General features: G+C 37.3%; 1 protein-coding gene across 2 annotated transcripts; it reads right to left on the bottom strand.

Moving 5' to 3' along the window:
* Positions 1-755: 755 nt before the first annotated feature.
* On the bottom strand, positions 756-16,220 carry LOC139825212 (FERM, ARHGEF and pleckstrin domain-containing protein 1-like). Of its 2 annotated transcripts, none has more exons than XM_071797757.1 (11): positions 15,902-16,220; positions 8,277-8,479; positions 8,093-8,182; positions 5,257-5,632; positions 5,075-5,184; positions 4,778-4,918; positions 4,554-4,708; positions 4,081-4,202; positions 3,799-3,959; positions 3,421-3,680; positions 756-3,344 (listed from the first exon to the last, which is right to left on the bottom strand). In XM_071797757.1, the coding sequence occupies exons 2-11, from the start codon at positions 8,370-8,372 to the stop codon at positions 3,269-3,271; spliced, it is 1,587 nt and encodes a 528-aa protein (XP_071653858.1). In that variant the 5' UTR covers positions 8,373-8,479; positions 15,902-16,220; the 3' UTR covers positions 756-3,268. The 2 variants fall into 2 exon arrangements, with proteins under 2 accessions (XP_071653858.1, XP_071653857.1); XM_071797756.1 differs by lacking the exon at positions 15,902-16,220 and adding an exon at positions 10,476-15,834.
* Between the last annotated feature and the right edge of the window lie 87 nt (positions 16,221-16,307).

Genomic DNA, 16,307 nt, shown 5'->3' on the forward strand with positions numbered 1-16,307 from the left:
TACTCGACGCTACCGAATATCCTTTCGCAGTTTTACGCCGGCCGTATTATTATTTTTTTTGCGAAATTGAAAGAGATCGCCGCGTTTATTACTTAAAATCGCACTTTTCAATATTTTTGGCATTCTCTATCCGAGAAAAATTTTTTATATTTATATATATGTATACCTATATAATATGTCCATACATGCTTTCTTTCTTTTGTATAATCGCTGTTCGTATAATAACAAAAATAATTAAAAAATAATTTAAAGAAACAAATTCAGTTCAACAGTGAAAACAAATTCAAATTCAACATTGAAATTATTTTTTTAATTATATTTGTAATTCTTTTTTTATTATTATTTTCCTGTTTACAAGAACAGAGAGATTGTGTAAGAGAAAGAAAACATATATGGACACATATTGATTTAATATATAATTACACATATTTATGCATATTTGTATACGAAAAATTTTTTACCAGGTATTGACTTGCGTTCCATCTTAATGATTTGTCAACATATGTAGAATCACAGTGCGTATTATATAAACATAGAAAGCATATAAAGCAATTTAGTTATGTTAAATACGTTCAAGGAAAACCATCGATGAATCAGTTTGATCGAGAAAGATTCTGTGATCCTGTGGTACATATACTTCACGAGATTAATTAAAAAACGACCAATACGTACTGCCGAATTCGTAATTTCCATCTCTTTCTAATGTCTTCCAGAAAATAACTGTTATTATGAGTAAGAAAAAAATGTAGGCGCAATCGCACTGATATATGGTTTATTGCAGCAAAACATGATAATACATAATTATGACATTCACTTATTACATTCGCTTGTTTATCTTAGCTGCAAGAAATAATTTAAGGAAGATGTATTCGAAATTCGAAATATACGATGTAGGTGAAATAGATGGGCTATTTCGATACCGGAATCGACGGATTAAACCAAGAAGTAATTAAGATCGAAAGATTGAAAAAATGGGTATACAGAGGATAAATCTGTTATGACAAACGCTACTTACTTATATAACTTATGCTCTGATATGATTTGTCTAATGCACTTTAATCTGATTAGAATGTGATCTCGGTCTTTTCTACTTTCAACCTCATTGTTGAATCTAAACGTTACAATATCGCAACTTCTTATCATTGTAGATACATTATAAAATTGTCCTTTCGGAGTTGCACTCTTTGCGTTTAAAATGAGTCAAATATTTACGCTTTAATATGCTAATATTCGAGTTTGTCTTTATTTTATTTACGAACGTATATGTATCTATTAGATTGTTGAACACTCAGAAAGCATTGTACATCAGACGCTTAACGAGGCAAAGATAATGGTTTGGGGACCAGTCTATGATTTACTTTTAACAAATTTCTACGCAGATATTTCATAGTGTCAGCTAAGTTTTCATTTTACTTACGGATTTCCAGCCTGGCAGTATATATATATATAACTAATTCTCTTTCCATGTTCTCTCTCTCTCTCTCTCTCTCTCTTTTGATGTTATACAATGTCGGCCGAAATACGTAATACAATCAGGAAGTGTGATTCTGCGACTCAAAATAAACCGAAATGGTAGAATAAATTTTTTTTGAACAAGATCTCGTTTTCAAGAAGAAGGACTTTGAAAGTTAATCGAGTACTTTACTGATTTTAACATAACGGTTTAACTAGTATTTTGGCCCACCTTGTATATTAATTATATAATCTAAATTATACAATAAACAACCTCCTCAAATCCGAAAGATGTCTTTTTAAATGTTATCTGACTAATAAAGAGTAATTCAATAAATCAATACATTCTCATGATATCTTTTTTAGACTTTTATATAGTCTAAATACATTAAGCAAGCTTAACAATTAACTTAAGCTTAACTTAATGATTATTCGTCTCTTTGATTCATTATTCAGGCAGAGGTACAGCTTAGAGATTATAAATTCTGTTAATTAAATAGCCGCTCAACATAGAGATAATAAAAATATATTATATAGCGCATGTATATAGCCATCTTATAAGAGAACTTCAAATCTCTCTTTGTGCAGAAACTATATCATAGATTGTTTCTAAAAAGCGCAATGGCACCATTTACTAAAACTCAGAAGCATTTTCTTAGATCTATGATTTATAACATAAATATTTTCCCATTTTATACATTTTGCTAATATGAATTAAATCACACAAAAGAGAAAAACATTAACAAAAATTGTCTTATTTGAAAATCATTATAAGCAGATTTGATTGTAAAATTGGTCCGATATTAATATACGCATAATTTTTCGTGATTTTCATTGAGTTTCGCTTACGTTATAACAGAATGTGATCCAAAAACGCGCTATTAGTGTAAATATATCTGGATATAATTCTAACATTATGTATTATATCCATTTTATACTGGATGATAATCGCGTTATAGCAATCAATTATTTTTAATGAGTAAATTATATAAAAAGAACATTTGTTCTTAAAAGGTAATATTCAAAAATATATTACTTAATATTGTATTGCTATGACACTACAACTTATCATCTGCGCGACTGTCGCTCAATAAAGAACAGATATAAAAAAAGTTTTATTTAAAAACTTCTAAACGCGAACAATTAATATTTGTGTAAATACCATATTTACATATTTTTATATTTATACATATATATAGATTCATCTCTTTCTTTTTCTACGAATAACATTTTCCATAAACTTGACATAATATCGAGATTCCAGTCACTCGTTTATATACATTGTAATGCCATTTTTTAAGTTTATATTAAAAGCATAAATCACATATCAAAAAGTCCTGCGACTTGTATAAAAAAGTTTCTTTTTATATTTTCATCTCTAAATAATTTTCTATACTTTTCATTATATTTTTATATATCACTTGTATATGATTTTTGTCTTCAAAATTATCAAGTTTTCTTTGGAAGAATGACTTAAGTCTGAAAAAACAGTACTTAAAAATCATGATTAAATATTTAAGTAAATGCTTGCAATATTTCACTAGCAGAATAGTAGAGTAGAGTAATAGCTTAAGAGTAAAAAACAGTGTGATTGAAAATAAGTTGTTCTTCCAGAAAACTGTATACAATCATTTTTTATGAGACATACTATCCAAGATATCACCAATTACGACTCTCTTTTGATTTCATATATAAGGCCAAAGATTTAGATTTTCTCATTATATATCATTTTATAATCATACTTTGTAGCATGATGCCATAATCTTTATAATTACTTCTTCTTAACACAATTATTCCATTATTTCGTAGATTTCGTTTAGTACTCTTCTTTTCCATTCATACTAGCGGGTACATGACTCTGTTGAGTTGCACTTCGAATTACTTCAATCCACCTAAAGATAAAATTTATCATTGTATTTCTCATAAATTTTAGCTTTTCAAAATTACATAGACTCTCTGTATATTTACCTTCCAAAAGTATAATCACTTTCCGCTCGAAAGAAATATACATGGTTCTTGAATTGTAACTTGAATACAAAGTCCTTGTTGATCCCATCTTTTTCTGATGGTGTAGAAACAGTATATCCTAATAATGGCAAACTAGCTAATGGGAAGTCGTCTTGATGAGATTTGTAGAAGAATAAGCAGAAGTTAGTAAATACGACCCAAAGCTTTTGCCAACCGTTGCTATTCTTGAATTTCCGTAGAAGAAATCCGCTAAGCTGGTTCTGAAACAGTGAAGAAACGTAACAAACACATCATTAATCAGTTTCTATGTAAGGTATATCCAAGTATATCAATCAAGGCATCAGTGATTTACCAATATTATTCGAAACTTTAACATACTTGAAATGCTCGTAGTTGATCGCTGTAACTAATACTTGTATTACGATGCCAACAAACGTGAACTGCAGTATTGCTACGTTGTGAGGCCTTTGCACCACCGCAACTAGTTCGATCTACTTCTAATCCTACACTATCTCCCATTTCGTCGGCTGAACCTAGAACTTTTGCACAAAGAAAAAAAACTTAGAAGAAATCTCCTTTTATTAAAAAAGGAAGCTGAGAAGATTTTTTCGCTCGGTACAGATATTGTGATATACTTTGTATTACTTAACAGTTACTTACTACAAGACTTTAAACTTAAATACGGCATTTTTGCGTCCGCATCGATCTGTGTTATAGCCATGTTCAAATCTTCTATCCACCTCTCTTTTTCTTCCTCGTTGCTCGCTGCAACTGTCAATGACCTACAAAAATAAAATAATTTAAATTTTATATTGTCTTTTTTGGCTTCTGTTATATTTTTAACTTTAATAATATAACACTAAAAATATTTGCTTTAAATTTCAATATAATTTCTGTCCCTTAAAATGTCTTCGCTTTAACACGACGAGTTCATATTCGTTCAAGTTGAGGTCACAATCGTACTGATGGCTGTCATTAATAGCACACATGCTTCAATAAAATCAGTTTAGCTAGTTGACTCCTCAATAACGATATGACCTTTTAACAACCACTTAGTATCTTTTAGTGTATTTTACACTTTGCTATTATTTCCGTAATAATATACAATGTAATTCGAAGAATTTGATATTTACTGATTTCCTTGTCCGTCGACAATAAAAGCGAAATCTGTTCCAGTCTTATTATCCGCGTCTTGAATCTTCATTCCTTTTAACGGTAATTGGCCATGCACGCGGAAACATTGTGTTGGTTGTTGCGTACGGAATGTATACAATAACACGTCCGAGAACTGGAAAAATAAATACGATAAATTCAGCTGCTATCATACTAATCAATAAGAAATATGTAGGAGACTTACCAAGAAGAACATGCGTTGTTGGAAACCTTTACGGCTGTATTTCTGCAGACATCCAAGTCTGATAAACCTTCGGCCTTCTTGTACCAAATTATCAAAGCCAGTGATGTCTCTCTGCATTTCGCATAACTGCACCAGATTTTCCTACAAATAAAAAATTTACAAAAAATTAAAATTAAAATTGACATAACTGACCTTAGTAAAAAAAAAAAGTATTTCCAGTAAAAAATAGATCCTTTTCTTTTACTTCATTTATTACATTCTTGTATCAAACAATAATAATTGCAATAATTTTCTAACCGCTTGATTTATAATCGTGAGCCCTTCGAGCAATGTCTCGCCGAGTCTGTCTCTCGCCGCCAAACAATCCTCGAAATCGGTATGATCCTTTGGATAATGATCCAATAGTCCTAAAAGAGCGCCACTTTGAGAAATTAAGAATTATTATCGTACATACGTTACAAATCTGATTTCACACTCACTATCGATAATACTATTATAATGCAGTAATCGTTGTAAAGGTTTCAAAAGGAATGAAGTCAATGGCAGGTAGCAATGCTTCTGCGACTCGAAATCGCGGCAGAGCTGGTCGAAGCGTCGCGACGTTCGCATGGAGTATTCCATTTTCTCTAACACCGGGATCAGATTCTCCAGGTATTGGTCATAGAGAGGCAGGACGTTCAAAAGCGTATTGTACAAAAAGTCACCGATATTGTGACGGGCGTTGCTCTCCCAGCGTGCCAGCCGTGCCTCCATTTCTTGAAGGCAGGGTCCGTGCACGTCGGCGAGTAGCTCGACTAAAGAGACTACCGACTCCCCTTCCAATGCCGCTTCCCGAGAAACTTCCTCGCGGAACCACTGCACATAAATATAAGTCACAAGTTAAAATTTGTGAGTCCTCTTTCTGTCCCTTTAGATCTACCGTCCTTCTAAACTGGACTTGTTTCAACTGACTGTTCCCTAGCTCTAAAAACGAAGCGCAGCTACCTCTTCTAAGCTAGCAGGACCAAATCGGCAGAATCAAACCGGACCTATCAGAATATTTAGTACCCATTTTGTACTAATTTGTACCATACAAATAAACTTAATACATATATTTATCCCTTCTGCTAAAAAAATAACCTTCCGGCCGATGCGCAACAGCGGAGTTGTAATTCTGCGTTGATCTGTAACAAAAGAAATATTTTTATATTAAAGCTACGTCCAAGATAATCGACAGTAAATAATTATCAAAGTAAATAATTATTGCCCGTTTTTAAAGCGTCATTTTAACAAATATCTGATTTTAAAGCGAAAAATTGTGCAAATAATACTGCGACCGTGCGAATAAGAGAGAGACGCGACGTTCGCGACGTAATATCTCGCATACGCCGGAGATCAGACTCGACCCGAAATTGCACCGTAGTTAAAAACTAATATATAAGAAAATTAACAACTACTCACCCCACGGTCGCTCCGCCGTCGCCCGATGCCTCCCAGGCCCCGTTCTCCTCTCCTCGATCGTCCTCCGTTACTCCGTGGAGCAACTGTCTCGAGAACGCGATTACGCGATTACGCGACTTTGATTAACTACGGATTATCCGAAAAAATGTAATCAAATGCGATATACCTCGGTATCCGTATAAATTCCTCGAAGCACATGAATTAAATGAACTTTCGATATATGTATCACAGTTTTTCGCAAGCTAAACAATCGGACCCGGCGACAGGCGACACCCGGCGACTCGTGTATTTACTCCGCGATATATGCGATATGGGAGCTGGAGCGGGAGCAGGAGTAACGACACGTCTGACGTCAGAACAGGTCACGGGCGTCGCGGTAAACATGAGTAGTGGGGATAGAGTGGGGGTAAGGTGAATACACACTACACACTACACACGGTGCGTGGTCGGTTAGTTCGGTATGCCGGGTATGCGTTCGCATAAAGTCTACCCCTCTCTATCCCCACTGCTCATGTTACCAAGGCGCCCGCGGCCCGTTCTGATTTCTGATGTCGTTGCTCGCGGATCGCACATCGCAGAGTAATATAAGTACGAATCGCCAGGTCCGATTATTCAGATTACAGAAAAATGTGATACATCGAATGTTCATTTAAGGCTGGTTCTAGTTCTAATACAATCAGTCATATGTCGCCTATGTCGGATGGCCCAATGAGAGAATTTCTTTTTCGATAACGAATTTTTCTCATTGGACCATCGGTTACGTTCCGAAAGCAATCAAAGCGAACGCAGCCTATAATAAGTGTAATAAAGTACGCGCCGCGTCCGTGTCGTGAGATTAATACCGGGGAGTCAGGGGAGTGCCGTGCCTTTTTAGTGTCGCGCGATCATAAGAGACGAAGAGACGATGTCGTCGATTTTCGCTCGTGAACGTCGTCTCCATGTTATCGTCTATCTGCGGGACAATGGACATCGCGGCACGGGCCGACGTGGGCCGACGGGTGTCGAGCGGATCATACAGCTTCGTTCGCAGCTTCTTCGTCGTAATTTTTTTCCGTTGCCGCGTCGCGAGATTGATGCCGGGAGTGCCGTGCCTTTAGTGTCGCGCGATCATAAGCGACGATATCGGTCGATTTTCGTGAACGTCGCGAGTGAAGTGACGATTTACGAAATTCCGCCATGTTCGTCTACCTGCGGGAGATCGCGGCACGGGCCGACGGAGATGGCGTCGAGCGGATCATACAGCTTCTCCGCCGTAATTTTCCGTTGCGTCGCGAGATTAATGCCGGAAGTGTCGTGCAAAGTGTCGAAAATATCGCGCGATCATAAGCGACGCGATCTTATCGTCGATTTTCGTGAACGTCGTCAGTGAGTAGTGAGTGCGCCAACCGGCCAACGGACCATCGCTGCAACGGAGTAGGACCTGGTGAATCGTGGAGAGGAGGAGGAGGCCTGGGGAGGCATCGGGCGACGGCGGAGCAACCGTGGGGTGAGTAGTTAAATTGTTATTCGTTTATTACTTTGCTGTCCTGTCAGTCCTGTCAGTCCTGTGACGGAATATCCGCCACTTTCTCAAGTGCGCAACTTTTGATTCGTCCATTACATGATATTCGTTAATTAGATAATATTATCTTGGACACCTACTTTAATGTAAAAATATTGTTATGTTACAGATTAATGCAGGATTACAACTTACAACTCCGCTGTTGCGCATCGGCCGGTGAGTTATTTTTTTAGCAGAAGGGATAAATATATGTATTAAGTTTATTTGTATGGTACAAATTAGTACAAAATGGGTACTAAATATTCTGATAGGTCCGGTTTGATTCTGCCGATTTGGTCCTGCTAGCTTAGAAGAGGTAGCGCAGCTTTACTTACCACATTAATAACATCCAAGTCCTTCTTGTAAGTTCGTTCTGTCATGAGGAGCTCCTTGGCTATGTAATAAGCTTTATCGGTTGGCCATCTCTGGACAGAAAAATAGTAACTCTTTATTGCTGTTCTTATAGAATTGTCGTTGAAAAAACACGGCAATAGTCGTATTCTTAAACGACAAACCTACCTTTGTTTTTCTGACTTCCGCCTCCTCCGCTTCCCCGTTTCGTACATTCTTTATCGGGCTGAGATCCGGCGAATTTACGACGCTCGCATTGTTCATCTCGACTCCGCCGTTCGTCGTCCGTTTATCCGGCGATTTCTCAGCGGCGTACACAGAATTATTGTTCTCCCGTTGATTAGATATCGCCTGCTTTTCGGCTTGGACATCTGCAAATAAATATCAGTTAGGCAACCCCTAGGAAGAAACAGAAGTGCCGCTGAGTACGAGAAATAAAAAAAATAGATAAAACAGGTGTCCCCAGGAAACATCTGAAGGAATAAAACCCGATATATATAAGTGTATGTATATAATAGGCACGCATGCTATAGTGCACTATCTATATTTATTCTTTTTTTTATTGTGATTTTTTGCAAAATCGAAAATAAGTATTGATGGCTGAGTCAAATGCAACATAAAGTTTCGGGAAAATTATTCGATGAATCAGTGGCATGGATTCGATGAATCTACAAATGTCTATAATAATACTAATTTCATGTGAATCTACAATTGGAGGAGTAAAAGCCATAGTAGTGGTGTAAGTCAAATTTTTTAAAATATTGACTTACACCACTATGGGTTTTACCCCCCCAATTATTCTCGATGTATTAATAAACATCAAGAAATTTATAAGTAAAAATTAATAGCTACTTTTGATTCAGCAAAATTAAACTTTCAATATCTCTGTCGTAGACTCTGTTCTAAGAATTCTCTCTCATCTCATTAGAAGTAATAATCATTTAGCGACGTTATGAGGCGAATAAGTATAAATTTTAGAGTGTATTTTAAATAAAGACGCTCTGTGACTAACTTTGAAAATCTTAATGAGATACGTGCTTTTTAATTCAAGAATTAAAAAAAAACCTATTTTCTTTGCGCAGATCATAATACAAAGGCAATGATGCAAGTGAAGAGTGCAGATAATGTCGAGTAAGCGATTTTTAATAAATAAATGAGACATCAAAGCCAATATATGCGGTTTCATTCCTATGAAAATTCATGCCCAAGCACGTCTATAAAGTACCGTGTTCTAAGTAATAAGCCGACTAATAAAACGGTGATTAGAAGCCGGATAAAGTTAACGTTAAGAATCCATAATGTAACAGTATTCTACATTATTCCACTGACGCAAATCGCATGCGGAAATAAGGATCATCATGACGAGAGGTCGCACGATATTCGCAAAACGGGCGAACGGAAATTCCTCAGCAACGAGAGAATCTCCGATCGAATTCGGATTCCTCCACGGGGAGGAAGACGTAACGAGAACAACAGAAAGAGATTATATGCGGTACAACTATAAGAATAAGCTACTCCGCCCGTACTTTGCGTTGGCTGTAACGACATAAAGTTCATTCAATATACGAGTGCGGACCGGTAACGCATTTGCATGAATCTCGGAAGCCTTGAAAATATATACTCTGACCTTTGAGCGCGATAATTGATAGCCGTATTACTTTCGGGCTTATATAACGGTGAGATCGCACACGATCAAGGATATTTTGATACTTTCAGCCTTGATCCCGAAACACACTTGCGCTTTATTGTTGCATTCGTCTTGTGACATTTGGGAACTATGCCGTTTTTATTATTAAGAACGTGCAGTTACCCTGATGGAAATATTTTGCTAAAAGTACTATGAAATCGATGAAAAGTGAAATAAAAGTTATTGAAACATACTGAATGTATTTCAAAATTAATCATGATTTTTCTTATAAAATGTAATGTAATGTAATACTGTAAAATATAAGGAATGTTAAATTATACTGTTGAAAAGTAATAACAAATTTTTTGAAATATTAGGTATAATGAAATTTTGCTGAATTCAACTGAAAACTGAATTTTTACTAAAATATTAATGAAATAATAATAAAATGGTCAATATTGAAAGAAAATTTTAAATACATTTCAATAAAATATTTCCATATCAGGGTCGTAAATTATTCTTTTTCTATTTTTATACTTCCTTTCTCAGATAACTTTCGAAACTGCAGCGCTCAAATAAAGAGTACATACAGATTCGTTTACGGATTATGCAAATGCGACGGAGAGCCCGGACTAAGCGGGAATTCGTGCCACTTCAGCAGACGTATCGTGAAACAATGACGAAGAGAAAGAAATCGTAATATCCACAATTAAGACAGGCATTGTAAGGGGATTACTCACACGTAATGTCATCCGTGTCGAACGACGAATCCGGCATTGCGATAAAGAGATACGGTATGAAGAACGAAAAAAACAAAATAAAAGAGAAGAAGAGGAGCAGGCCGCATCGCACACGGGGAAGGAGAGGAAATTCAATATTCGATTCGCCAAAAATCGGATAAAACGAGGAAAAATAGAAAGCAACGAATCTTGCTGCGAATCTCTGTCGGATCCGAAATTAAAATGTCAATCTGACCACACGTGGACGGATAACGAAAAAAAACGTGGACGCAGGTAGAAAACGAATGTTTAACGAAAAGAGAGCGAGAGAACGAAACGAACATACTCCAGAAACCAAACATCATCCAGAAACCAAAGTGAAATTACTGACGCAGATCCGACATGTGACTTTGTATATAATTTATTGTTATAATTAATGTATCAATAATCAATGTACAATAGATTTCCTACGCTTGGAGTACCGCTCTTCGTCCTTCGGACGCCGGTAATTCCCCCACGTCCCTCCATCGAGCTGTGCCTCAATATCGTGCGAACACAATCGGTCGATATATATATCGAACGACCGACGAAACGGCGCATCTCAACCGGGGGAATCACCGCGTAAAACAAACATATTTTTTATGTATATATATATATTTATATATATTTATTTTCATATATATATATATAGCGTTAACAAGTACGGTATATCGATAAACGATCAAAAAGTGTTACACAAATTACAAACGGGGGATAAGGATGGGGAGGGAGCGTTACGCCGACACGACGGACACCTCGACGTACGTGTATCCTGCTCTAATTATCTTGTCCACCGCTTTTCGTTCCGACCGTTAAATCGGGTCCTAAATTGTACGCAATTATATGTACCTACACATGCATACGCGTGTGTGCGTGTGCGCGTATACAGGATGTCCCACCGCTACCAATTGCCGTCTCAGCTACGGATATCGTAGGACCGACTGAGAAAAGCAAAAATTGCGGAGTTATTTTAAAACGGTTGATAAAATTTTAACAGTCTTTTTTACATTGTCAAGAAGGAAAAGATCGCGTTGAGAGAAAGAGAGAAACGAAGGTGATATCTCCTCTCTCAGCGCGTCTTGTCTCGGTGAAACAACTTGAATTTCAATTTAACGAAAAGGATAGACTTCTATAACCGAGCTGTCAAATAGGAAAAATTAAAAGAAGATATCTATGGCAAGGACAGCCGGTAGTGATAGGGCATCCCGTATACGGACGTCGTATTATTTCGAACGCTCACAAATCGAAGCAAAAGTCAGTTGACACGCGAGTAACGTCGTCTTTGCAGACCGGAAACGGAAGATGAGCGAGCTCGAAGTTACGTTCGGACGACAACGACGTGTGATTACCGTCCGGTCGATGATTCTCTCAAGGACTCCTTTATTGCTAGTCTGGTAAAGCCATTGGAAGAGATGAAGCGTATTTAATAGTGGAAAAATGGTGTCAAAATTAGCAAAATACGAACTGGAAGACAAACAATAGTTTCAATGACAACACCGCGTGATGTAAATCAATCAACACTTCGCGAGTCTATTGGGACTTGATATCGTTATTAAAATCGACAGTCTTATAAAAACGTTTGACACTGAGAGATCAAGGTGTAAAAACACAATGCTTACGTTGTAATTTGCGAAGATATAGAAAAACTTGCCGGCTTAATATACAAATGTTCGAGTTTTATCCTTGATAAGGTTCAAAGCCGAGTAACGTTTGGACACGCGACAAATATCCTCAACAAATATCCGAATCAGAGTAGAAAGAGTTCCGTAAGAACAGCGAATGAACGGCTTATTCATAAACGTTCGTTTTAAATCTACGACTGGCCAGCTTTATCCCGAAATATGTGGAAATCGAACCACATTAATATCCATAGCGAGAAAATTAAGTGCATATATATTTGCATGCAGTAGAATTTGGGAAAAAAGAAAAACTTGACGTTACTTCAATTCTCTCTTTCTCTGATTATGACGAATCCATTTACAAAATATTTGGCACTATTTTACCTTGAAAAAGTTTTTCACCGTAGTTATCAAAATTATCATCATTCTATGATTCTACGAATGGTTAGTACAAAGTGCCTTCTAACATTTAACGTGTTTGTGAATAAACAGTGCCAAGAAAATACGAAGTTCTTTGATTCATCTTCATTTACGTTATGAACAGCCAAAAGTTATTAGGCAAAATTTATCTTTGTTTTTATCTTACAAACTTCAACATATAATTTGAATAATACCCGAATATTATGAAAATTAACGCTTGCACTTTTCGCCAGAGACTTCTCCAGTGTTTACATTTTGGCCCAATATACGAGCTCCAAAATTTACAAGAGAATTTCCAAACTTTAACAGAACCGTATACTTTCTCTTTTTAAACGCAAAAAGTTAAATGCCACAGATTTAACTTTCTTACGATTAGTGTTAAGATTAATTCTCTAAATTCCGAAAAAAGTGGATTAGATCGCAGTTACATTGAATTCTTCAATCTCAGAACGAAATCTGGCCAAACACAAATTATTATTATTATTATTATCATTAACCCTGTATTGCATGACTTCTCTTGATGTCAGTCAACTTTGTAGATAAAGAGGCAGCAAATTTGTATCAAAAAATAATTAAATCCTGCGTGTTTCCTGTAACAAGATTGGCTTGTTTTACGATGTTATCGAAACATTTTTCCAAAATACTAAGATATTCATAACCAAATCGAATGTGCTCTGTTACATTTATTCAAATTTTTGCCTATGACAAACGTGATGCAATAGAGGGTCAACTATTTATAACATATATCCATCGTGAGTTTCTCTGCGATTGACTACTCGATACATAACAGTCGTTCGGCTGTCACGCTCGGGTTATATTTAATATATTGATCCCCTGAACCACTATCGAGATACGATATTGAGAAGCACGGAGGATGATTCTTTAGAATTCATATTAAAAACAAAGGGATAATATCCATCAATTGCGAACTTCTCGCCCCAGGCATCAGGCATTATTGCTAAATTCGTGTACATTCGTATAGTAAATGTCAACTCGACTTATCGGAGAAAGGGGGGGGGATTCATAGAAGACAGAAGCCTACGTTCGAACACCGAGGGAGATTAAACAATTTTCAATTGTCGAGTACCGCAATATGAAATGTTCAGCGCCTTTTGTCGTGTTATCACGAATGATCCTTTCGCAGATTTTGAAAATGGGAAAGAGCGCTGAGAAACTTCCCGTTATAGTGGTATAATGTTTAAAATAAATTGTTTATATCTATCTCTCAGGTGTCTGTCTTCTTCCATTGGGAGGAAAATGGTACAAGCTTCGAATAAACTGAGGAGAAATGGGCCGGAGAGCCGAGGATGATCTCTTACGGTGTCCATACACATATACTGCAAAGATACTGTGAATAAGAATTACATTTGATTGGGCATGGTGACGTGACCGAGAACGGACTTTACACAATTGATTAAGGGTTGACGTGGCGAGACACTGTGACAGGTGGCAAAATACGTTCGTGATTCGTGACAGGGGCGCTACGTAATGGTTCCAAAGGTTCCTAAATAGTTAATAATTGACGTAGAAGTATGCGTGTAGCGTATATGTGTGTGTGTGTGTGTATTTTTTGTGTATACGTGTAATAATGGTCAATAAGATGCGGGAACGTTCAGTACCACGCTGCAACTAGAGATGTGAGTTTGACGATCGCGCTATTTCTCCACTCGATAACAATAAAAAATTCACAGATTATTATTATTTTTTATCTCGCTATCACAGCTTAACGTAAGGCAGTACAAAACGGTCGAGAATGTTCCGATTTTTTGGCATACGGAGAGACGTCGCAGCTGATCTGCGAATATTCCACCGCTTAGATTATTCAACGTTTCTGGCGTCTTGATGAATTCGTGTCTTCTTTCTCTCTCGTTTTCTCTCGAGGCATTCCGACACGCTACTTCGGAAAATATCTCATGCCCCTGCCGACCTTCGGGGAGATGTCCTTTGTAGAAAATATGTAGCGTACCATCAATGGTGCCGTATCGCGATCGTTCGATTAATGTAACTTTGTATGCTCGTATGAGTGAAATTCACATCTCTACGCACGCTCTAGGCAGGGAGGCAGGAACAATAAACTATTATATATATATATGTATATGTATAGAACAGACTAATGTGGCTAATGCAAAAATGTGAGGGGGTGACGTTTTTGAGGGTGAATTGCTTGAAACTACAAGAGTTAAATGATGATGGGAACTCTTCGAGTTCAGCTGATGCAACGTCGCGTATATATACAATCGGAAATACGTGTCACACAACTGTACAGTATATTGGTACAGTATATTTAATTCGTAAAAGGTATCGAAAATTGCGGGATTATTTTAACGACAGCGTTAAGAAGCGCATTGAGACGCGTTTCTAGAAAATCAAATTGCAACAATCTAAAAGTGCAGTGCGGGTGTGTCAAGATTTAGTAAACATCTTGCGGATATCTTGTGCATACACGAAAGTCCGGTATAATATCATATTTCAAACAGCGGGACTGTCTTCGATGCTTTTTCTTTTCTTCTTCTTTTTTTTGGATCATAAGCAACGTGACGATCTTTGGAATAAATATCATGAGGTGAGGAGTTAAGTGCGTCTAAGATCTAAGGACAAGAGATTTCGCTACGGAACGGAATTAACGAAGCAGAGAAACATGCTGACAAAGAAAGAGAAGCTGGATAACGAAAGGTTCAACTCAAACGAAAAACGGAAGAGGGGACAACATGTTTTATTCGCATAGGCGAAACGCGTATCCTCAATCCTCTGTCCTCTGAGAACAGGGAAAATACTGACGGTAGGAAAATACGGAATTTCGTGGCGCTTCTGTACATGCGCATCTGGACGTATAATATACATTGTCCAGATATATATACATTGATGGTATTAATATATATATAAATGTTGCGCACTCCGTGTGTCGCTAAATCTGGATCTTTTTCTTTCTTTTTTGACAGTAGAGAATTTTTACAAGTATTACGCTGTAACAACAAGAGAGCACAAAATGTTCGCGGCTTCCTACCTCCCTCTCAATCGCAAGAATCACAATCCCGTGAAAGTGCTGCGTGAAAATCAAACGATCGCAAAGTGTTATAACGTTCGAGAAAACTGTAAAGGGACGAAGAATAGAAGCTCGGTACGCTCGGGACTTTGGTCTTTTCTTTCGTGTTTTCTCTTTTCTTTTTTTTTTTTTGTCAATGATCTTGTTTCGCGATCCTCTGGTGCGTGCGGCCGCGCGTCTACTCGCGCGAGCCTCACTGCCGTGTAGCGTGGTACTTTCTTAGCCTGAACAGTGTGCGGTGTATGGCTTCCCGTTCAACGTGGGTACAGCGGTAAAAATCGATTAGTCAGGGTGCGTGGTGTTGCGTGAACCATTACGTTACGCACCTGGTTCACACGGTAATGCATGTGCCAGGCCGGCGAGTTCACGTATCCGTTCGTGTAGGTCCAGCGATTGTAATCACCACCACCTGTCGAAAAGCATATGTAAAGTACATATGTATATGCATGTATACATGTAGGTAGTCTGTCGTGCGAAGGCCTCTGTCACTCTGTTCGTGACTGCGTGATTTAGGGGACCCGTACACTCTCCAACATTGAAAAGAGCCGCCGAACTCGGCGCTTCCCTCTTCGATGTGAAAGATCTGTCCGTTCTTTTAAGGATACTTTCACGTATTTTGCCACAAAAAGAAAAGGGAAGAAACAAAGGCGAATATGCCCGGTTCGGGAATGATTCGTCGTTGAGCGAGGACCGATTTTGCCAATATTGCCAATGTCATTCTTCTCTGAGCAA

Source organism: Temnothorax longispinosus, chromosome 2 (assembly GCF_030848805.1).
Source record: "Temnothorax longispinosus isolate EJ_2023e chromosome 2, Tlon_JGU_v1, whole genome shotgun sequence".
In the NCBI taxonomy this organism is placed as follows: Eukaryota; Metazoa; Arthropoda; class Insecta; order Hymenoptera; family Formicidae; genus Temnothorax; species Temnothorax longispinosus.